At 35.3% G+C, this 25,754-nt stretch overlaps 1 protein-coding gene across 2 annotated transcripts; it reads right to left on the reverse strand.

Moving 5' to 3' along the window:
- Nucleotides 1-1,543: 1,543 nt before the first annotated feature.
- On the reverse strand, nt 1,544-24,337 carry LOC139139419 (glutamine-dependent NAD(+) synthetase-like). Of its 2 annotated transcripts, none has more exons than XM_070708326.1 (20): nt 24,225-24,337; nt 22,289-22,416; nt 21,863-21,923; nt 20,932-21,048; nt 20,304-20,357; nt 19,244-19,385; nt 18,229-18,317; nt 16,725-16,842; nt 16,299-16,430; nt 15,399-15,473; nt 14,833-15,006; nt 14,209-14,311; nt 13,061-13,229; nt 11,757-11,892; nt 9,948-10,054; nt 9,587-9,718; nt 8,803-8,872; nt 8,432-8,560; nt 7,527-7,703; nt 1,544-5,788 (listed from the first exon to the last, which is right to left on the reverse strand). In XM_070708326.1, the coding sequence occupies exons 2-20, from the start codon at nt 22,371-22,373 to the stop codon at nt 5,177-5,179; spliced, it is 2,682 nt and encodes an 893-aa protein (XP_070564427.1). In that variant the 5' UTR covers nt 22,374-22,416; nt 24,225-24,337; the 3' UTR covers nt 1,544-5,176. The 2 variants fall into 2 exon arrangements, with proteins under 2 accessions (XP_070564427.1, XP_070564426.1); XM_070708325.1 differs by having other exon boundaries at nt 24,161-24,248.
- Nucleotides 24,338-25,754: the final 1,417 nt, after the last annotated feature.

Consider the following 25,754-nt stretch of genomic DNA (forward strand, 5'->3'; position numbering starts at 1 on the left):
ATAGTCTCCTCATAGACTCCCATGTATAGTGGATGAACACTTTCAGTGATATTTCAAAATCAGATTCTTGTACACATAATATGCACCTTAACCATCATATTCTAATCAAGTACAATAATGATTAATATTCAGCGTCTGTATATGTTCATGTATAGCAAGTTTTTCATTCGAAAAAAAATTGTTCACAATTTTATCATAGACTCCTATGTATAGTGGATGAACATTTTTGGTGAATTCTAAAGTCAAATTTTTTGTTCACATACCAGTTGTAAGTACATTTATGTCAATATCAAACATCTATAAATGCATAGATATAGTTTTGTATTAAAAAAGTATTAATAGTTTTCTCATACACTATCATGTATAGTGAATCAACATTATCAACAGCTAATCATCAATTAACTCCAAATATCAAAATTTTTTCACACACGCTTCCGCAAAAATATTGCGATCTATGTGTAATTTCTGTCTAATCCCTTTAAGGGGTAATTTCAAAATTATAGCAAGTCAGAAGGGGAAATTTGAACATTAACACTTTGTGAGTTTGTGAGGGTCATTTGAAAATATCTGAGAATCTTTTTTTTGAGTCTATCCCTCCGAGGTGTATGTGTGTGCAGCTTTACTCAAGCAATGTGGGGGGGGGGGTCATGAAATTTTTGTCATCTTAAAAGGGGGGGTCATCAAATTTTTGGTGCAATGGATAGGGGGGGTTCACTTATTTTGCTTGATGCGCAGGAAGAATTTGCCGGCCCACCCCCGGCCATAATAACTGAACGCTCCCTTATGCTGCCTGGTCACAAAGCGTGGCACTTTAGGAAAGGGGAAAAGGTTTATTCAAAGGAAATCTATCACTGTGTTGATTATGTCTTTACATCAACCACTTAAACTGTTGAAAAGTGGAAGCCCAACTTACAGAATAGTATTGCATGTTGAAACACCCACTATTCAAATTGTGAACACACTGTCCACAGGGTAAAGTGCACTGTAGTCATTGATGATGCTTGAGTTGCAGTTCAGACTAGAATTCACTGGTCAACAATATCAATGCAGTCTACACATGTACAGACTGAGTTGACAAGCTGAATACTGTGTATGCAAATATGCTTAGTGGAGCAGAACAAGAATCTGTAGTTGACACATGAAATAAAAATAGAGAAAAAATACCAAAATTTACAGCTACATGTACAGGCCATGTAACTTAAATGGATGTTGTAATTTAAGAGGACAACCTGATTCTGGTCATGTTAAAAGTTTCATAAAATGTGATGTGTAAGAGTAGAAATGATAAAGATGACCGATGGAGAACTTTGAGTCATACTTATGAATGAGGTCAGTATTATAGATTTTGACATGGTATGTAAATCACTGAAGACAAAAGAGCATTGAGTTCCTTTAATCATAGGGTTTTGTGATTTCAAACATAGAGGAGACATGTTCTTGCCATCAGATAACTTATTTGATATAGTTATGGCTACAGACACTTCTGTAGGAATATCTCATGTGTATGCATATTAAATGAAGCAAAGAAGACTTCAAGCCAAAATTTGAGTCAAAATTAAGAAACTTTGCCATTTTAATACACAAAAATGATACAATCCTCCCATTAGCATATTTCAGTTTTTGAATCTCAAGAACAAAAGTTCAAGGTTACACAGCATGCTGACACAAAAGTAAATCAGATATGAACAAATCTGGTACTACTGTAGAAGTTACTCTTGACACTACAGGTAACCACTACGTCTATTTCACAAAAATGACCCAAGTATTTACAAGAACATGGATACAAAATATACATACCAAAATGTCTAAGATGTGGCTGACAATTATTTTGTTGAAGCCATAGTCTAGGGATAACATAAACATCATATGGAACTCAATCACACTGCATACTGGTAATAATCAAATAGTGAAAACAAAACACTTTACAAAATGACTTGCTATTGTTGTGTTACTGTAATATTGTGTTTAGTTTTCAAAAGAAATTTAAAAATTGCACCCTCTTGATAACATATTAAGCATTAAAGGTGATCCAGTCACTTGCTACAGCATAGCTGCAAACAATAGAATGCGCACTCTATGTTGTGTGCTTCCACTGTACGGGACCCTGCTCACTGTAAAATTACACCGTGGTTTTGATGAAAACTTATCGTCATACAACTTATTGTCAGAGCTTTTAGCATGAAAGCAGATATTGTTAGTGATGATTGAATGATCATTATTATTTTTGAGTTGTAAGTTTTAAATGCTTGAATGTTGATATATTTACAAATCTCAACAAAATAATTTGAAAATGAGATATTTCTTATCAAATTATGATTGTTCCCATTTCACATAATGGGGAGGCGGTGATGGTAAGTGATGTAGCATTGAAAATAGGTTGGTGATGCTGTATTTTTATTTGATGCATATAATGTGCAATATCTGAAAAATAATTTATGTGAAAATAAACAAAATTGTTGGATTGGAAATCTAAATAATTCTGTACAGTTTGGATGAGGCGTGGTCATTACATTTAAATTTGCAACAGCTTTGTCTGTTGTTTTGGAAGGCCTGAGAAGTGATAAATAAAATTGTTTTGCACATTTTCAGCAGCAAAAATAGCTAAAACTTTCATTTATCATTCAATGTGGTTCACACGTAAATAAAACGAGTACAGCATTTCAAGAAAGGAACTGAAAGTAAATATATCGGGATGGGCAACACTTACGGGAGATTCATAATTTCTGTCATTCGAATGGGATAAAGTGGGTGTATTTCAAATCCTTCTAGCTGCCAAATTAATCTGGTGACATATTGATTTTTTGTCGTAATCTCATCCTCGCATATAAGTCTTACTGTTAGAGAAAAATAACGAAAATTGTTAGTAAAAAATTTAGAGTACTGTTAGAGAAAAATAACAAAAATTGTTGGTAAAAAATTTAGAGGTTCGATTACCCTTAAGTACCCATGCAAATTAAAGCATCCAAGTTGTCATGTGTGAATGTAGAAGCTTGTATACATGTAAACAAAAAATCATTTTTATCTGAAAACCTATCTGAAAACCAAATAGCTGAACACAGCCATTGATGGCTTCAATTTTTTAAAACTTCCACATCTTTCTAATCACTTTGATTCATAAATCTTTGTCTGGTCTCTATCTGCACCAAACAGCTTCCCTTTCTGTCCTTGTCATTGCAGCAAACATCTCGGCAAGGTGTTACTGTGACATTATCTACTGAGTAAGTCTGCTTGTGGAGGCCTTGTGTGTGACTTGTGAATTACACATTGCACGTATGCACCCAACAACCAATTTATTTCCCTGTCATGAAACTGTTACCTGTTCTCTTGCTATAAATAGTGAAAACAAATACTTTACAGAATGACTTGGTATTGTAGTATTACGGTAATTTGAAATTCTTTTCACTTTTCAAAAAAAATACTGTAACAAACATTTCATCCTCTTGATAACATATGCATTAAAGCCCCTATGGCTGCGAATTTTATGCATAACTTCAAGATTTTATTTTCAAACCAAGGTTCGTTCGTGTAAATGTGCTGACTGAAGTACATGTATAAAAGTATCACTGCTCACTGATTTGGACCTTGCCTATGCGTTTTAACTGTTTAAATAAACTTGTGCTGCACTCATAAAATTGCACTCCAACGGAAAAAGGAAAAGTATGAAAAATGCAGTATTTCCTGCACATGCATATCGTTATCATAAAGGAAACAAGCATGGTGCTATTTACTTGAATGCACAATGGCCAACATTTTGTTGTTGTAATCTTTATTCTCTCTGTCACATGTTTACTTTTTGAAAATGGCGGGAAATCTAAAATGATGTTAAATCATTTGAATTTACATGCCACTTTTGACACTTACGATAGTGTTATATACTTTTTCAGTCTTTAATGGGTCTTATTCAAAGAAAACTCTGGGTAAACTCAGGATATTTTGTGATCGGTTTATTTTACATTTGCAGCTATTGGGGCTTTAAGTAACCATGCAAATTAAAGTATCTAAGTTGTCATGTATGAATGAAGAACCTTGTATACAAATAATCATTTCATCTGAAAACCTAATAGCTGTACACAACAACTGATGGCTTCAAGTTTTTTGAACTTTTACATCTTTCTAATCACTTTGATTCATAAATCTTTGTTTGGTCCGTTTTCTGAAACCGAACGGCTTCTCTTTCTACCTTTGTCATTGAAGCAATGTGTTACTATGCCACTGTCTGCAGGGCAAGTCTGCATACAGAGACCATGGGTGAGATGTGAGACTCAAACATTGCACATACACGTACATGTATGCACCTAACAACCAATCCATTTCAGTGTCATGAAATTTGTAACTGTTCTCTTGGTATTGCTTTTTTAAGTGCAAACTTAACTACCGGTAGGCTCCTTTGCAACTGGTGTGACGTAAAGAATTCACACATCATCAAAAAATACCTGACAGATTTGTGAACAATTTTCAAGTTGTCTCTTGGGCTACAAGTCTCTTGATATCAGTATTGATAACAAATGCAATGGCAAATAAAAAATTGGCATTTACTGGCCGGTGTAGAAATTTCATTGAGTGAGCCATAATTTACAGGCTAGTTGTTCTGATCATATAAGCTCTCATATCCATAACTAAAACCACTAGCTTTAGGCTATGTATGGTGTGTGTATAATATGCAACCTGTATATACATATATATTTCTTCATATGAACACCTTTACAACCATGTACATCCATCCATTCATAGAATTTAGAATTGACGGATACAGGCCCTGAGAGAACGTTTAGTACCAAAATGTAAATTGTACTACCTGATCATTGTTATTGGTGTTAATTTGAGAAACAGAAATAATACTTACATTTATTATATATATATTTTTGAAATTAACGTGTTCAAGTAAAACCCTAGGGCAGAAATTATTGCAACATTCCTGTATCTGAAGTACATCAACATTTTAAAATTGGTTAAACTGATTCAGTGGATGAAGTTAAGTCTCCATGGCAATGAAAAACATACTCAAAATGTTAATATCCGAAAGATGACCAGCAATTCTATACAAAAAAGTTTTCCATATCGAAAAATTCATGAATCACTAAATACCACATAATATCAATTTCATGGATAGACATGGTGCTTTCTGAAAATCGTATGAACCAAGATTGAGCTAAGTGTAAAGATCTTTGACATGGTTTCACACATATGTTGGTGTAATTCTCATCACTTTGTTTTTATTTGGTGTTTTCCATGTCCAAGGTTTCCACCATTTTGTATTTTCATCACTATCATCACTTCTCATACTTGTTGATCTTTTGATACCAGCAATGGAGCGTCGTTTCTTTGATGCTAGAGACTTCAGCTGATCAGTGAGACCAAAGTCTGCATCCATGGCACTGGCACAGCGTTTTCTGCTCTTCAAACTCAGCTGATCTGTGAGACCAAAATCTCCCTCCATGGCACTGGCACGGCGCTTTCTGCTTTTCAAATTATTTTCATAGCATTTAACAAAACTAACTTCTGCACTTCCAGAACTTCTGTTAGCATTGTCAGCATCAGGATCTTTTGTAGTTTCCATGACAGCAGACAAGGTATCCTCATTCACAACCACTGTTTCCGTGGAAACTACTATACCAGCACGTGTTGATGGTGAAGTTGTTTGTTCAAACCTACTTTCTTTCTGCCCTTTCCTCTGGTTACCATGACTACTCGGTCCCCCACCCTCAGGATCAGACTCTTTGTTACCCTGTGTTGCACTGCCATGGAAATCACTATCTTCTTGTCCTTTTGCCTTTTCAAGTTTTTTAACCTGGAACGAGACAATGTTGACATCACTTCAAAGTCATTGATATTTTCTGCCTTGGAGCAGGTGCTCATCAAGAAGTTTATATGTAGACACTGGCAGCTATGGAGACAGAGGCAATACAATTGATAGGTAGCTTGACATGATGTTTATCTGAAGACACTATAAGCTGTAGAGACTAAGGAAAAACCATTAACAGATAGCTTGACACAAAGTGAACTTGTTTGAAATCTCAACTTGCGGTAAATAAAAGCAATTCTTAGCTCTGACTACTGAAAACTGAAACTACATTAACCACTATGTACTGATATAGGGTCTATACTCACACAGTCACTGAAAATTCCATGACTTTTTAGGAATTTTCCAAGAGCTTTGTAAGTCTTTATTGTCAGTGGATAATCAATTTTCCAAGACTTTCCGGGACTCAAATTTATTTTCAAGGACTTTGGACTGTCCAGGAAGCTTTCAAATTCAAGGACAATCCAGGGGTGTCGAGATCCTGCTGACAGTAGATGGCTATCAAAGTGTACAAACATTTGCCTGGAGGAATGAGACTTGCAAATAACAACACAGCTAATATGCTCTGTACAGTATGCTGTTACCAGTCAGTTTTCATTATAAACCTTGGTGAAAAGGTTTATCTAACTTTGCTGAAAATTGAAAATAATGATCTACCTGATTTAAAATATTATATTTCAATTGTTGGCTGAAAATAATAAGTAATATTTTAATGCTTTTTACTGAGTGTATTCGTTTATAATTATACAATGTATTCTCATGCATTGCTGTACGTGTCTTTGTTTCTTTCTGCTCCAAATTAAAGCTCTATAAGCTGTATATTTTGACTATTTTTTCAGAACTTTGGTTTGTGGTTTCCCTACACTTTCTGCATTCATAGACTCCCGAGAACAACGTTTTTCTTGAGGGTCTATGCTGCATTGAATCCCTACACAGTAATTTAATGCTAAGTATTTAGCATATCAACACAACCTATATTAGTTTGTGTACATTGTTATTGTTGAAAATTGTATTCAAATCTTGACTAGAATTCATTAGTAAACAATAAACAATGATCACTACAAACATACAAGCTGTGTTGACAAAAAAATACTCAAAATTTCAGCATGACAAATGGACTATAGTCAGACACGGTAGTTGATATACATAAGCAGAATACTGAAAAACTTGCCACAAGTTACAGCTTATGTCCCTTTGAATCGAAAGTAATGACTCATAGACAAAATCATAATGATCCTTGTAAGGATCAAATTTAATATTGTCAATAAGTGCATCATTTCAAAGGATTGATAACACAATATGACATTGTAATGGAATCATATCACCAACTTACGTAAAATACAAATGTATGAAGGTGCATTACTGTCATTTTGTGGAAATTGACTAATTTTCCTGTTTTTATCAACTTCATTTTCTTATTCTATACTCTAAAGCTTGTTGGAAAATTTTAGCACACACTAGCACTGCAACTGCTGAGATGAGAATTACAATGCAAATTTGAGATACAAATTCATTTTGGTAGCATGTTAGAAAATTTTATGGCATAGTTTATTCAAATACAGGCCATACTACTCTACATGAAATGGAACTATGTATTGGATTATTGTGCATGATTGTCACATACATACTAAATAAATCAACAGACCTTACAGTAAATGCCCCTTTGATGTATAGATGACTGGTTTGGTTTAGTTTAGAACAGAATGGTTGCTGAGGTTTTACTTACTTGTTCATCAATACAACGGAACTGCCATGGCCACTTGACATTGTAGAGGAACTGACGCAGATCAAAGCGATTATCATCAGGACTGTAGGACTCCGCGTGGTAAGATGGCGTCAACGTTGTCATCTTGTGACGATTGATTGAATAGCTTCGGAAGAAATGTTTCACTTTACTGGCAACCTGGTATTAAAAAAAGCAAAATGAGTCAGTTTCAAAATAAATATCATCATAGAGAAAATAAAGCACTTGATATCACAGAGACTTCCTGCAAATCACCACTAGTTTGCCATTTCAACCAAAATTCTTGCTAGCGACCATGGACGACTCTTCTCAATATCAAGATATCACAAAGGGAATTTTCTCTTAAATGTTTTAAATGTATGATTTTATTGAAGTTGATAGGAGGAAGTATTAAGAACCCCTCATTGTAATTGAAGTGCTGTTGGATTGACTTTTGCTTTAATGTGATTACATCATATCAACAGGCAGTTGGCTCTATCATACCAACAGCACCTTGCGTCACTAATGGTGTAGCCATTAAACTTACTAAGATGATCTCTTTCAGTAAAAATCTGCTAATTCCAGGTTTTTTGCTAATGGCCAATATTGCACTCTAGTAACAGTGGAAGAATAGCAATCAGTGCTTTTGTCGACTGACACTTTGTTAGAGGTTACTTTCTCTATCAAAGATAAACACAAAATATTTGCATCTGATATGATACTGTATGGCACTAATATTAACATAGTTTTACTGTACTTTGCTTTTCAGTTTATTTCTATGCCGTATGAATTTTCGGATTGCTTATTTTAATAATATCATCTCATCAAATTTTGTTTATGGGCAAAATCTCCATCATGGTGCATTGAAGCCATGACACATTATAAAGGCGGACAGATGATCAACCTACCTGTTTTGGAGTACAAGTATCTTTCCATAGATGAATCAATTTACAAAACATACTGTACGGTCCACACTTGGACATCTTGCGTAATCTTCCATAAACTGATAATTCCTTGTACGTCATTCCCATATCTTCCTGCAAAATGCATAAATAATAAACATATACATCAGTTTTGCAATTTACCGACAGAGTTTCACAGAATTTGACCACCTTATGTACGTCTGAACTGTTGGTCACTCTATAATACAACCCTTTCACTACTTCCTTGTGTAGAGGTCCAACTTTTCCACAAGAAACAATAGAAATGGGCCAAACCATGGTAATGAAAGGATAGTATGCCATTGATACATGATGATCACTTGTAGTGTTTATCTTACCTCATCAGTCTGGGCAATTTGTCCATCCAAGAGTGGTTCTAATTCTGCAGTGGGTGGTGCCTTCAGAATTCTATAGATATAATACAAAATGTTCTAATGCAGTGAAAGAATCATTGAGCTTAGTAGCTTGATGTTATTATTACAATAAACAATTTGAATAATGAACAAACTTGCAAAACAAAAGTTTTAAACTTCATGATGTGCAACGACATTACTTTGAATAATGCCCCCAAATTTTAGATGAGAAATTCTCAGTGTAGTTGTTTCATTCATTTTGAGAAACACTACACTTACATCTGCATTTTGGTCATCTCTTGACTGAACACAGTTATGAATTGGTAGTTGTATCAAACAGGAACATTTCAGCTAGATATCTTCAGCAGATTCAGCAGATTTGATTCATGAACGGTGGAACATGCATGTCCGCTGCAAGTTTCATTATCCTGGACAATAAAGACTTTTGAAAAATATGTATTTCTCTTTCAAATCTAACAATGTATCCTTTGTTTGAAATGCAATCTCACTTGCCCTTTACCCAATTGGTGACATGGATTATTAAAATCAGTTGATTCAATTGACATTTTCACTTCTGAACTAAACTGATGATAAAATCATGTTTTCAACTGTGAAACATGACTGACACACAGCATTTTCAACTCAAGTACTGTAATGTACCAGGTGAATTACCTTCCTTGTACAATTGGCTCCCTGTAAAATATCATGCAAGTGGTCTGATTGTGACTCAAGTCACAAAGAGTTGTGCTAATTGGCTAGTTTGACTCACCTCTGAAGGGATGGTAGATTAAATTTATCCTTGGCATAGATAATAAATTCCTTCAAGTCAGTTTTACTGATGCCTCCAATAGGATTGATATCGGCACTTGAACAATCATACTTGGTGAAGTAACCACGCAAACTGAAATCAAACACACAATTTGGATTTCAAGAAACATCCAAATCCTCTCTTTGCATTGTCATAAGCAGTGCATGAGTGCATTTTTGGATATAACCCTTGAATTCAAAGTTAATGCATATTTCCTTGTTGAGTTGACATTTCAACAAAAATGAAACAATATGTTGCAATTATACATGAAGGAAGGTGAAATAATTATTTTTTTCCTTGATGGTAATTGATTCTGTCATACCTCTCATCAACATTAGCTGATCCTAACACCAGTAAACCACCACCAGCTCCTCTGGACCATAATGTCAACTGAGCAAACATGTAGGACATCAGCATTCTCATGCGGGCCTGAAACACAAATGTCAAAAAAACTTGTTAAATAGTCATACATGGTCTATAACACCAACGTAATCAGTAGATGTCTCTCTGATGGTTTAATTCAGCTCTGGAGTGATGTCACATTTCTTTATAAATACAATTACAATTACCTTATTTAGTTTAAAAGTCTTGTTGAATCCCAAAAACAAGCTACATTGTGAAAGAGTGAAGAGTCACAGTATCTATTCACTTACTCCATATTTGTAATTTGGCAGCTTGTAAAACCTACCAGCAAAAGAGCAATTACAATTCTGTTCCTTTCCGATTTGTTTCAGAATGTGATCTTTTATAAGATCATAAAACACAGGTTTGTGAGTCTTGGTAATTTTCATTATTATAATCCAAAGTGACAATACACTATCACAGAGACGAGAGATCTTTTGACAGGTACACTTTCCAGTGCTATGACAGTTTTAATTTCTCCATTCTCATCCAAGTTTCATCCAAGTTTGGTGTATCAATGAACTATGGGAATGAGAAAGGCTGTGTAAACATTAAAACGATGTAATGGCATCAGTGTGAAATTGTAGATTGTTACTAGAGAAAACATCAGACATGAAATACATGCTGACAGAGATTTGAACAAGGCCTCTGGTTTGAGCATGTTTACTGCTGTTGCTGGTTGGTTACAATAAAACACTGGTGATGGCTAAGTACCATTTTTGTATAGTAGTTTACAAATTTCTTAAACAGGAACTTCCAGGACCGTGAGCGCACAATAGGGGGATTACTGATGACACAGCCATTTACATACACTGGGCGGGAGTTTTTGAATTCTCAAAGCATTGCTCTGACCGTGTGATAAATTTAAATAATCCTGATCGGCACTTAAGTGACACATGCAAAGAGGGGTCAAATGGTCCTATAGGGAACACATTTTGAAACACATGCGTTCTGCGACAAGAGACGGAACATTTTTTTCAGTTTGTTTTTGACTCAAGTTTAGTCGCTATATATTCACAGACATCATTGCAAGATTCAATCACAATGAACGCCTGACACATGACAAAATCGTGGGATTCTGGGACCAAACAAGGCACGTCTGATCAGTAGCGTGGCTTTTTTACATTTGCATAGATTTACGATAAGCCGGCTTTAATAGGGGAAGTTCCTGTTTAAAGTCTTGTGAAAAATTAGAACTGTTACTAATAGATCAAAGGTTTTTGGAAGTTGGGCAGAAATGACTCAATATCCTGATATTCAAATATACTAATGATAGCTGATATTTGGTATTTTTGTGTTTATCCCCATTACGTTATACAAGGAGGCAGAGAGGAAGTCAACTGAATGATAAACTATATTTTGTGAAAGACACACTTTCTTAAAAGTTCACTCTCCAAATCTTTCCATTTCTCTGAATTTTATCATTATTATTCATTCTATTTCAAAGAACAACTTGAAATTCTTCATAAGATGTAGCTGTATGACAATGCCTAATTGTGTTTAAATCTAAAGGATGCTGCACTTTGCTTTAATAACAAAACATGATAAGGGAACGCGTTTTAAAAATTGAATTACATACAAATCCCAGCCAAGCCTCACCTAGTGAATGAATGAAAACAATTCTTAGAATTTCAGGTCCCTGTTTTTTCAGAATAATGTAGCTTCAATATTTTTTTGATGAAACTGGCCACATTATGTAAATCAGTTAAGGAGTAAGAGTCTATCTTACCTGTACATTCTGTAAGGCTAAATTTTCTCTAACACCACCTCCATGAACTTTGAACTTTGGTACTTTGCCAGTCACAGTGGAGAAAACACTAACTGCGGCATTCACTGCTGTATCTATGGTGATCCCTAGATGGTAGCTGAGGAAAAAGGTCCAAACTTACATTTCATTTCTTACTCAGTAGAATACGAGGAATTCTGCTTTATAGTAAAGTACACCCAGCATACCTGATATGAAAAGTGGAAAAACTACGGTACGGTAGTCTGGCAAAACTGAGGATTGGAATAGTCAGAATGACAAGATTGGTGTTGGTTTTCAGACTTGTTTCAAATTAACAAAACAAATGACTTCAAATCTGAGATAGAAGCACAGCTGAATTGAATACATCGATGTTGCTTTCAGTGTTCATGCAGTGTTCATACGGACTGTCAGTAGTGTTAGTATCACCCTTTACATTCTACTTGGTCGTGAAATATAAACTCACTGAAAGAGTTTTGTGAAGACTAGTTTATGTAAATGTTACTGGGGTTCCTAGTCTATTATACCTGGCATCTATTAGGTATGTAAACTCTGTCATAGTAGGAAACAGCAGAAATCATGGCAAAGTTACAAAATCATTTAGTAATTTTCATGGCAGAAACCACAACTTATGAAAACTAATGACAACTACAACTGCAGGAACATGTGTACTATCAAGGTTTTCAGTGATCATCATTTTACCAACTTAATTTTCTTGGCCAATCCATAGCAAATTTTTTCATTGTCATTTCATGGGTATTTTTTCTTTTCACACTTAAAAATTCCTTGGCTTTACATAAGGCCTTATCTTAGGGTTACACTTTGAAAATCAACAGGAAACTCAACCAATCCCTTTCACTTTCTCAGGAAAACCATATTGAGTCATATTTTTCACATGGCAGCTGTAAATTCAAAAGTGGGAACACTCATAGATCTTAACTTTTATGATGATGAATGTAATTGCCGTAAAACAATGAATACCAATGAATCCATAAAGCTTTCACAGGAAGATTTCTGACAGATTTGTTTCTGAGGTATACCTGACCTAAATATACAGACATATGTTAGTACATTTGTGTTCTCTCGCATCACTTCTTGCTATGGAAAACTGTTTCAAAAAAATCCATAACATTTCAGCTAAGAGTCAGATAGAGCTTACAGTACACAGAAATCCAGCCCGTGCTATTACAAACAGTATGAAATCGTCTTGTACTTAAGGCCCCAACCATAGGCAAACAAAATACATGTGACAAGTATTTTACTGTGTATTCAATATATCATATTCTCACCTTCCAATGTCTTCTGCTAATGATTTTGCTTGTTGTTTTGTGTCTTCAGATGAATTGACAGTTCCCATGTAACATGTTGTAAACACTCTTTTAGCTAGGTCTCTAGGATCTGAAGGTGTGTAATTGGTGTCTCCAACAATCCTTCGTACATCACGAAGAACATCAGTATCTGAAAAATTTATATTGGAGGTTACATTTTTGCAAAGGAACATTCTGATCAATTGCTGTCAAGATGTAAAATAACATGTAGGAATCTTAATCATTTTTTCACCTTGGCTTTAACAGAATGTATGACCTCTTTCTGTAATGTACTGTAGTGCGACAGTGGCTGTCACTCACAAAGTACATGTACACGTAGCTGATAAAGTGTATGGCTAATACATGTAAAAGTCATAGGTCAAGGACAAGTACTGTTTGTGGCTTGGGATGAAAATTCTGATCTCATTGCCTAGGAGACTTATTCAAATTAATGCAAATCATATCATCTGCGATTACGAGTAGATGCATTTACTTTGATACTGAACCTAAGGACCCCTGCAAATTAGTGTTCTACTGACGTGCTCATTTATGAATGAATCATTTTGTGCATTTTCACAATGGAGTACCTGATTGCAAACTTTAAAGAGCTTCATTAAATAAATATCTTAATGCAGTTGACATCTTGATATATACTTTGTATATTCAATATCACTTTTTCAACATTCCGGATTCTTGACCGTGGAGTGACGTCAGTAGGTGAAATGCATGTGAGTGAGGTGAATGAGAGATCAGATGATACAGAAGAGTGAATGATACAGAAATTGTGTGAAAAAAGCAGAACTAAAAGTTATGTCATTTATGTATGTTGAAACTTTGAATATTGGTTTGATGGTTGAAATATCCAAACTTCAATTATTTGTTTTTACTGCGCTGTGACACAAAAATGACATAAGAACCAGTGTTTTTGCTAAGGTTGGGGAATATTGGTAAATGATTTGGGAACCCCGGTAACATTGCTGCTGTCCCTCTATTGATTGCATTGATATAACAAGGGGAACCCTGATAAAATGACTGGGAAACCCCGGTAACATTTACATGCTTACCACCCTTAGTAAAAACACTGAGAACCCACAAGTACTCAGATAGCCCACAGTCCAAAATGAACTTACTTCCATTCCTGACAGCATCACAGACGATATGACACATAGAAGCCACAATACAGGCTGTAGATGAGCTGTCAATGCCACCACTTAGTGGTAAGAAAAAGCCACCCTGAAATCAAAGAAATGACTTACTGACTGACTGACTTAGTACAAAATGTAGATAAATTGATAATGAACAATCTATAAATGTAGGTGTTTGCTTTTGAGTTGCACAGCAGAAAAGTGTGTTTTAAACTTTTCAAATTTGTACATAATGGACTGGTCGTAGTGCCAAAATCAAGCTATAAAAGTGCTGACATTATCTAAGTAAGAATGAACTCGAGCATGTATGCCATACAAAGCACGTTTCAATCCTTGTAGGAAAGACATTCAAAAGTTTTATGTTGGTTTAATCATGCTTGTTCAAAATAATGATTCATCGCTTTCATTGACATCATCAAAGATCCATGCACGCCACTTTTCTAATTAGAATGTCTGAAATATTGGACAATAAATTTGAATGCTGTGGAGCATACAGGCGTTGCTTTCTGCAGCAAACAGCCAAAAACTTTTTGCAATATCTTACCCAATCATGATTATGATACTATTCCTGATCACACTTTACTTACAAAGAATAATTTCATGTCTTACCTGACCACTTCTTCTGAGGTAATCCCAGAGCCAGCATGCAGGACCAAAGGCTATCTCCTCGGGAACAGTCGCATATTTCCATTGAATTGGTTCAAATGATGGCTGTGCAACATCGCCCTCTAGTGACAGAGCAAAATCTACCTGTACCCTTGGATATCTGACTGACGTTGTAGCCTGCAAGACATGTACACAGTAGCTTTTGACTTAGCGTAAAATAAAAATAAAAGCAATAATTTAAAGATAAACATCAACTCATTGTGATACTGCCAAATATGGCTACCTGTCAGACATTGTATTTTGTTGTCATGACAACATTTCTGGAATTATTGCCTCAACTGAGTTGCGTAGAAGCTGGAGCAAGGAAGACAATACCATACTTGTGTCAAATTTATTCAAGACATGTCCAAAGTTGGCTCTCATGCAGTGTATATTTACATGTAGATGTCCTGAAGCACAGTTTCAGACTCAAAACACTTAACATTATTATTTGCTTTCAGAACACTTTCCAATGAATAAATTTCTAATGACAAACTATCCATTAATGTTTATGAATTTCAAATTCTTACCTGCACACATCTGCTCGAGAATTCTCCTCTAAAAGCTCTCACATCTTCTAAATCAAGCACAGCTGTGCATACTTCCTTTATCATGCAAAAAAAAGGAAAACAAAACAGGTTGACAAAAATTGAGTGCAAAAACAAAGAATTTTAGGTTGTCAGCTGAATGTAAACATCTTTGAAATATACTGGTATCAATGAATATTTGACACAAACATTAACTGTGAGAAAATTACAGAATTGCAAGTATATTAGTCAGTTTTCACAGTTATGTCAGCATTGACTGTTCGCTGTTTTCTTTGATGCCCCAATAAGACAAGAGAATACTTCTTAAAATCTGTCATGATCTTAGATGACATGATTGTATCAGCCCTTGGCCGGTATATATGTAAAATCCACAGCTGAATTAGTTGTTGAAATGTTTGAGAAGTTGTCGACTACAGGGATTGCTTGTTGAAATTGATCATTTATTGGCCATGAAAACATTTTTGAGGCATTTCTGTTCATGTAAGAATTAGTTTGTTAACTTTATCAGAAAGGTATTGCTGTTTATTATGTTACACTGAAATCTAAACACAGTAAATGAATTATCTATCTGGCTAATGTGATGAACAACATATGTGCAGAAACTAAAGAAAGAAATCTCATTGTAATAAAGTATACGCTACATTGTAAAAAAGTGAAAAAAAACAAGGAGAGCATTTGTAAGTGCATGTGAGCTATTGTCTCTGGTATACGCCGCTTCTGCTGGATTTGTTAATGGTGGATTTCTGTGACTATCCATGCCTAGGCAACATACAACATCTACTAGTGCTTTACAGTAGATAATATTTCTACTGATAAAAACAATCTCCATAAAGTTGTAGAGGTGATATTATTTAGGGCCATTGCTTGATTAAAGATACTCACCACTTCATTGATAGAAAACTGTTCTCCCTGTACGGCAATTTTACCATTCATACAAATCATACTTCCTCCGTCGAAGTAGACTCTTTCGCCATCACATCCTCTCATGTTTGAAAACATGTAAATACCACCGCACTGAAACATAATGTGATCAGTGTATGAGTTGTGATGTCCATGGATTAAGTGTTGATTTTCTCATATGCCAATGACTGTATCAGTGTCTCCTGGAACATAGTTCTGATATGGTAGGATACACCTTACCAATATCATGAAACCGAATCTTATAAAGAAATATCTGTATGTTCCTATATTACATGAATGACACACTTAAGCATTTATGTAATATATTATTCACCTGACTATATACTAGGATGTCTACTGTACATGTGATAGTGTATCAAAACCCTTGTAGTGCTTTGTAAAATTTACCTTTAACATTGCAGATTTGATTAAATCCACCTTCTGGTATGCTTTCCTCAGTTCATGATGACTTCCGCTTGCATTTGTGAATATCTCCACACCGTCAAGACTCATATCAACGTGTGGACTGTCATCAAAACAAATACAAGTTAGTTCTTGATGGCAAAGTCCTCTAATTTACATCATTTTCTGATTGAGTCAATAACAGCATTTTGCTCAAATTATTTTAGCACAAGTACAGAATCTAAAATTTTCTTGAGTCAAAGGGCACACAGGTCCTCGATATAACAAAGAGAGTTTTTGTGTTGGCCAATTTGACCAGACGTTATACTGAACGAATGGATGGTAAATGCATCAGCAGGTATTTTTGACCAATTTGTTGTTCAAAAGAGTCAGACATTTGAAAACTGGCAACTATGTAAGTACATGTATGTCTATTGTCAGTCTTATTGTCAACAGTAAAACATCTCTCAGTCAGAGAGATCACGATTTCTAATACAACCACTTCTCTATAGGAATCTATTAAAAAGTCCTTTTTATTAGTGTGTCAAATAAATTCAAACTATGTTAGAAGACAGTAACCATTGTTTGACCAAGATAGTCATTGCTTCTTGGGCTACACTGTCTCTACATGAACAGATAGCCATTGTTTGAGCTTGGTAATCATTGCTTATAGTGGTTACTTTGGTTAAACAACTTATTGAGTAAAGTAACTATTGTTTGAACTAGAACCATTTTGTGAATAATACTACCACTGCTTGAACAAAGCATAGACCTTGGAGTGGAAGACAGTCTACGAACAAAGTCACCATCAATGTACACGACTTTCATGGCCCTGATATTGTGTTGAAAATGACCTTCCATTGTGCTTTTGGCAGCAAGAGGGCCAAAAACTGAAACTTCATAGTATCATATGGATAATAATGCGCCTGATCTCAAAAGGGAGCTCAAGGCGCAGGACAAAATACACTATTCTCTAAAAAAAATATGTTGAGGACATGGCAGAATGAAATATGTGAATCCATATGGCATAGGTTGACAGAAGGACTTTTCCAAGTTTTTGGTCCTGAGTGGGATAAAGACCTTTCACCAAAGGATTTTGTGGCAACACGGTATTCTAAAAAGACGTGTGTCAGATGAAGAACGTAGGTGTCTTGAGGGAGTATACCGGTACATTTGCCACATAAAGTACATAAGAGTGTACTTGCTTTGTTTTGGAAATAGTGTTTTGAAAAGTCAGATCATGGTCGTTAACCGTCCATGGTCAGATTTTCACTGTAGAATGGAAATTGTGAATGTTGAGATTTTTGGATTGAGCACGTCTGTGTACAAACGGAAATATATCTGTCGGTCAACGCACTGTCTGTTTTGATTGTTGACGTATTTTTGTTCATGAAGTTTGACTGTTTTATTGTCATATCAATAGTCATTCAAGGACTGTTCTTTATTACTGCTTGTTCCATCTTAGGTTCCAATGAATATCAATGACTTGATGATTTCATTCCTGTCTTACCTTCTAGACACCCAGAGTTCTTCACAGATTTCAGAGCCAATACAAGTATCAAGTGTTGATATGACACCATCACCAATGGGTACAGTTCTCTGTAAGGAAAGCACAAATGATTACACACTGATATCAAAATAAAACTATCAAACTTACTGGTGATAAGGCAGATGGAATTCCGAATTATTGTGAATATTTACACTTACAATTCTACAAAATGTACTGATTAATGTTATTCACTAAAAGGCTATCACCACAATACTATATATCACCATAAAATACTGGTGAGAAGATTAATGTTGAGACATTCTGATCATAATTTGACACCATCATTTGTCATTCAGTATCATTGTTAAGGGCAATACATTCTTGATTTATTAAGAATACCAGCTGTGATGTTACTATGATGGCAAAACCGAAGAGTATGGATTCTGTACACAGGGCAATATTAATTTAATTTATCCTTAAATATGGAAAGATTAAATAAAATCCACCAACATTACATGTACCTGTACGGTAGTCACTTTATAAATTCTAAATTCAGAACAATTGCCATCTCTTTTTGGTTGTTCCACCAGAAGTACGTATGTCGTTCTTTCACAACTTTGACTATCTTCTGTGCATGAGTACATGTACATTGTTCATAGCCTGTTTTGTGCTGTGTTTGTCGTATGTAATATAACTATGTACTTTTGACTTGTCAAAATGACTTTTGTCTAATCATTTTTGAATAACGGATGGTTTGATTACTATAAATTCTATTTATAAATTCTAAGATGATTCATTTGAGTCAAAATTTTGTGTATTACCTAGACTACATTATTAATGAAAGTGACCAAACTTGACATGAAGGACATTCTAAGTGTGGCTTGTACAATAATTAGTACATCTGAAGAGATACTGATTTCAAAGCACTGTTAGATACAGTGTCAACCATAACTCTGTACTATGATCATTGTGGATTTACAACTTGTATTGTAGCAAGAAAGATATTCTCACTCAGTGAATTATGACATCACATTACCTGGCCTGTGATCTCTGATATCATTCTTGGTAGGCAGTAATCTTCCACAGTGCGAATCTTTGCCCAACCTTTGAACCAGCGCAGTTCTCTGTAGTTGCCTTGGTTACACAGATCGATCTTGGGACGAATTAGTAAGATTTTTCTGTTGAAAAGAAATGACAATTTAATTTTGAAGCAGTTACCTCCTTACTTGTATGTAATACAATATATATGAATATACCATCCACCAATTTTTCTAAACCCATGGTGAAGATAAAAGTAGAATGCATACTATTAGACTGCAAGTTTTTACACACAAAAAAATTCATGTTGTGAAATCACATTTACAAATTCATTTAAAACTGGAACATTATTGAGAGATGCTGGAAGGAAGTACAGAAAGATAGCATATGCTCTATCAGTAGGATCATTACAGAAGATGCATTACATGTAATCTATGAAAAGCTTACAAGAGCATACATGAAATTTGTAGTTAAAAATACCCAGTGTGCTTAATGTCAAATCAAACAAGATTTCTAAATCAAGCTATGTTCAATGTCCATGAACAGCTGGACTATGGATGTTTATTTCTGAACCATCAAAATTACACTTAATATTGGTAAATGGCTTAAAAAAATAGCATAAATATAATAGAGAAATATTTGACAAAATTTATCCAAGGAGTTTGTTTTGGAGAAATGTCATACACTGGTATCTTAAAATGGATCCTATCATCTTTGAAGAGTAAGTGAAAAACAGAACAGTGCATGAAAACTGTAGATGTGTTCAGCTTACCGATTGACATACGGCACAGCTGAGCAATACAAACAGAATGCTCTAGTTTGATAATTTTGAAAAACTTGTTGACATTCAAAAAATCAATCAAAACCATAGAGACTTCAGATGTATATGCAGTCTGATATGAATTTGTGTTCTAAAACTAAACATGTTCAGATTTTTCAAAGCAGTACAAGATACACTTGAATAAGTCAGTCAGCTACATGTACCTTGTAACGTCTCATTGCATCATACCCACTCTATGACAAACAGACACAGAAGTATAACATTTAATTTTACTTACTTGTTGAGGAATATTACCCTACAGTTGTAGAGAACATTCTTATGTATCACAGGCCTGTAAAAACAGAATGCTGTATTACTTTAAAAGTAGTAAGTCACAAAACTTTGTATGAATTCCATTATAAAATGAAATTGGATTTTCTACCGACACTGTTCCTGCTGTTATGATAACAAAATGATGATTAGGAAAAGTTGGATTTCTCTGCTCAAGTCAAATCTGCCAAGTTGAAATTTAACAGCATTCTCATAGCCGATTGATATAAAAAATTAATGAATTATTGAAAGAATAGTTTGTTAACTGCATTTGTTGTGTATGAGGAACAATAGAGTATGGTTGTAATTCACTCGCTCTATTATCCTAATCATCATTGCTTGACAGAAAATATTTTGATAGTTATTCTTCTGATGCAGTTCAATAGACTGACATTTTTCAGTTTGATTTTGTTCCATCACTGTTCAGATAGTCATAGCACATACATGTATTACAACTAACTATACCAAGTCCACTCCAAAAGTGAAAATACAAGATGGTATTTTAATTGTCAGAATTGATATCAGACGCACATGTAGATATTACTGTATGATAATAATTCAGGATTGAATGCCAATATCCAATCTGATATACTTACATGCCAACATCACAGATGATATCTGTAGTGACTGGAGACTGCAGTAATTTGGCTAACACTTGGAATGAATGCAGACAGGTATCTGGTTCATGGAAATGATCAGAACAATTGTACCCGCTGGAAATAGGAATAACATTACAAGAGATGTTACTTCAATCTGATTACATAAATTGGGTTTCTTACAGGCTGAATGCATCTCATTGATACATTTGTGAAATCTGACAAGACCTGATGTTTTGACTCGAACTGATCTTTGTGGGGGAAAAAAAAAGTTTTCACCTTCCTGTTTTTGCGAGAATAGAACTTTTTTGGCAAAGAGGTATTAGAGAGCTTGGCCTCTTTCACAATATTCTCAGGGTGCGCCTTGACTTTCATCCTTGATTGTGAAAGTGAATTATTTCAATGCAGTCCCTTACACATGGTGGTGGTGGCACCATTGTTTTAAAGTTTAATGATGGAAATTACAAGAGTTTATTTTTCAAGGTGCATGTTATCTCTTACTTTTTTTGCACATGATTGTACATTACACATAACTTATGCTTGATAGTCATGTTCTTTTCAATTTCAGAAGGTGACCCTCTCAATAAAGTATTATCATAGGGCTGGAATCTGTTTCTAGCTCCCATGGTAATATAAAGTACCTTTTGAAAGTGTTCTCCACAATGCCTATAGATGTAGATGTTTACAAAAGCATGAGAAGCATTAGAACTGGAAGGTCTGTTTTCTACACCTGTAGGACATTGTTCAATTGAAAAATAGTTCATAAATATACTCTTTCCAACGTTTTGTGCCAGATATATCTTGAAGAACTTATCAGGTTAGAGGCTCTCATCAGGTCAATGCTGTTTGATGGTACATGTACCTCACTGGCCAAGTGTTCAATACATATATGTGTCTTGCTACATTTCTTACAAAGTGACCAATATCTTACCAGATTTCTAGCTCGGGTCCCAGTCTGTATCTTGCACCTCTAGACTTGGCTATCTCAATACCTGTGAACAGTTCAGAGATACAAACTTGGGTTCACCTAGAAAGTTCATCACTACCATATATTTTATTTGCAGATTTGGATATTTTAGGAAATTTTCAACCAGTCTGAGTACCCAAAAAGAATTCTTAACCTATTTAGAAGGGAAATATAACACTTTGGTAGAATTGTTTTAGAATTTTATGGTTGAAAAATTATTTTTTAAAAAAGGCTCAAAGTAAGGGTTGGATATTTTTATATGGCTTCAAATGAAAACTTTACAGCAGTATTGATTGTGACGATATGAGGTACTGTACAGTACACCTGAATGGAGTCACATGTATGTTGAAATTACAAAATGGAAGAAACTTAGTATACTCTGACTCTTACTTTTTAAGATCCTTTCCAAGTTTCCATCAAAGTCCATCGCCCACTGATTGATGGTACAAGTAGCCAAAGTAACTTTACGGCCCATCTTTGTAACTGGCAATGATCCTAAATACTACAACTTACAAAACCTGAAGAGAGGAAAAATCAGACATTGTTACAATTACAATGCATGGATGAGCTGTGAAATGAAGGAGTGTGGATAAAATACATTTATTGTTTGAATATTGTATTGAAAGGAATATTGCAGTGAAATGCTGTAGCTTGGAGTCAAGAAAAATTCTCATAGGAACATGCATGCACAGTACAAAGTTCTTGAAAACACTCAGATGTTACCATTAGTATTCAAGGCCTAGTTACTGTGTGTACTGGTATCATGGAAAAGAAAGTACTGTTTCAAACAAATTAAATTGTTACTTAGGACACATTACAGCTCCATAAGCTGTATCTTTTGGCTATTTTTTCAGAACTTTTGTTTTAGTGTTTCCTTACATTTTCTGCATTGAATCCCTAAACTGTAATTTAATTATGCCAAGTATTTAGCATATCAACACAACCTATATGAGTATAATCTACATTGTTATTGTTGAAAATTGTATTCAAGTATGGACTAGAATTCACTTGTAAACAATAAACAATGATCACTAGACACACACACAAGCTGTGTTGACAAAAAGAATACTCGAAATTTTGGGTCAGACACGGTAGTTGATATACAGAAGCAGATCAATACTGAAAAACTTGCCAAAAATTACAGCTAGGTATAGATAGAATCTTCTGAATTAACACCTTGTGTCACACAATAATGTCAAATACCTTCTATCACTCTACCAATGCCAAACATTTTATAACACATTAAGTTCTTAATAAAACTTAGACATCTGATGACCTTTAATATGCATGTACATTGGTCGTTATGTACATTATAGTTTTGCCTATTATTTTACTTTCTCCTGTCAATGGTAGATAGCAAAATGCAAAAGGTTCTCTTTGGCTGATTTACAAGACCAAAAATAGATTGGGAAAGGATGGCCATAGATATCTTTAACATTTAGATCTACTACATTAATTTTTTGCATGACTTCCCCTACGCCCTACACAAAACCATGGATGCCAAAAACAGAATCAATGTGCCAGACCTACGGCATTTAACACTCAAACTTGGTCTCGCTTTTACCTCTATTTGTCCCCTCATAGAAATACCTAGTTATATTTATTATTAGCTACTATTATTATACTGTAATACTTTATCTTTATTGAAGAAAATTTTAACTTATTTTTGTATCACACTTTTATTGCCACAAATGTGATGTAAATCCTATATTTACAAGCAAGCAATAAAAATATTATTATTATTATTCTGTTTTGCTGCAATCCTATAGCCTGCCACTGGCCAATCCCTATGGTATTTGTTGCCCCGGGTAAATTGATATACACTGACAAAGGGACGAAGCTGCGAGATCACTGCCTGAAAATTTATCGAAACCATCGTTCCTGGAGCTAGGGTCAATGTGTAAACCACAACACAAATACGGTACGGGCGTTTTGTAATCGTATGTGGAAAAACAATGCCTTATATTGATCCCTTTGTAGGCCAGTTGGAGCCACCTTTGCAGTGTACATCTGACAACAAGGAACTTCATCACTGTGCTAAATCATTTTAGGGTTTATGGATAAATCACGGTCCAGGGACGACCGAGGCAAAATGTAGAGCGAGCACAATTTTATTCGCTTGTGGTTCGATACACGGCAAAGCCACAAAGCGAATGCACAACTTAACCAGCGACTTATCTTTGCTCATGAAAGACATTGTGACATGTTGTCAAGTTGACTGCGATTGCGGCACAAACTTGGAGGGAGGAACAGCTATATGACCTGTACTGAGACAAGGGTGGCGAACTAACGAGAAAAGATCGATGAGCATGAGATTTCTGATTACCTGGCGATCGCCTCACTCCACAGCATTGGCGTCGGTTTGACCTGTGACCTTTTACCCCTAGCGGAGTAGGTCACTGACTTGACCTACACCTTTGTGACTGTGGTTTCCGGGTGTGGTTTCCGCAAAGTCATTGTACGTAGCTCTGATCTCCTACCTCAGAGTGACACGTCTAAGTGTTAAACCAGGCGAGTCGCGATGACATCGCTCTATCGCCGAGTTATCCGTATAAAGCAACGTCCGCGTCGGCACGCGCTGCGCTCGAGCTCCACTGTTGAGGGCGCACATGGATCGTTAATGTGGGATGGACCATTTGGTATCCTTTGGTTGGGGATGGACTTGAAGATTTCGGGAAAAAAGATTCCAAGAGGTTGTGTTTGAAAAAAAAATCCAGCCATGGATGGCAGAAAAAGTAAAAATGTCAGCAGATACGGAGTTAAAAAAATGCACGGACAGTACGGTAACCTTTTTCCTAAAATTTTGGGCGCGCCCTTCGGCCGCCCAATTAGGGCCTAACATATTTATTTTCAGCGTGCCCTTCGGGCATACCAATTTTATAATATCTTTCAATGTTTGCACTTTCGGCACCTTATTTCCATAACATCTTCCATTTTCAGCGCACCCTTTGATCATGACATTTTCATAACGTCTGTATTCATTACATTTGAGTTGATTGATATTTTAACTCGCACTTTCGCTGTTGCCATTGTTTCGATTTGAAACAAGTAGCATTATTTCTTTGTCGTTCTTATGCTAGAGTTTCTCATCCTCGAATTCGAAAATCTCATGAATATTCAATTCAGCTTGAACGCATGTTTTTTTTTATCTTACACAAACCACAGGGTACCGCAAAAAGATGGTGTATTCACTAGTCCTTACATTTTAGTCACTACCGATTACATCAACAGCCTACTCGATAAACAAACACAGCCGCATACTGTAATTAATCTAAAGTAATCTGAGGAGAAATCAGACCCAGAAAAGAGATCCTGTTGTTTGTGTTAGATACAAACACCATGTGCTCTGTGCACACAATGGGCCGTGCATACCAGACATCCAAACGGGAAGGTAAGCTGCAATGGACTGTATTTATTATTGTGACCTGCAACTCTCAAGTTGCCCAGCCCTAGAACACCTGCTTGCTCTTCTTATACACAACGTGTAAAAAAAGATTATTCCTGCAGAGAAATACGACAGCAAATATTGCAACGTGAATTTCTTACTATTTTCCTCGCAATGATTTTTTCATCTTTGTCTATTTTACCGTGGTTACCGGACCATTTCTGACGATTTTTACTGAAAAAGAATCAGTTCACACTTATCGGGGAACACATTGCAAACACGTTCAAAAAATTTTCATCACATGAAAGATTACCGTAATCCCCGTTCCAAAGATGTAGGAAATGTATAATTGGTTGTTTATCATGAACAATCCCGAACTGCAGCCTCTAAATACAAAATGATTTTTCTTCTGAACAACAACTGTTCCCGACAACTTTACAATCGCACTCCGGTCATCACATGACGGTTGTG

The sequence above is a fragment of the Ptychodera flava genome, chromosome 8 (genome assembly GCF_041260155.1).
Source record: "Ptychodera flava strain L36383 chromosome 8, AS_Pfla_20210202, whole genome shotgun sequence".
Classification (NCBI taxonomy): domain Eukaryota; kingdom Metazoa; phylum Hemichordata; class Enteropneusta; family Ptychoderidae; genus Ptychodera; species Ptychodera flava.

Coding starts and splice junctions, on each gene's coding strand:
- LOC139139419 (XM_070708326.1), bottom strand. CDS start 22,373: ATGGGCCGTAAAGTTACTTTGGCTACTTGTACCATCAATCAGTGGGCG. Junction 9,719..9,947: donor TCAGCTAATGTTGATGAGAG/GTATGACAGAAT, acceptor GTTTGATTTCAG/TTTGCGTGGTTACTTCACCA. Junction 8,873..9,586: donor AATCTACCATCCCTTCAGAG/GTGAGTCAAACT, acceptor TTATATCTATAG/AATTCTGAAGGCACCACCCA.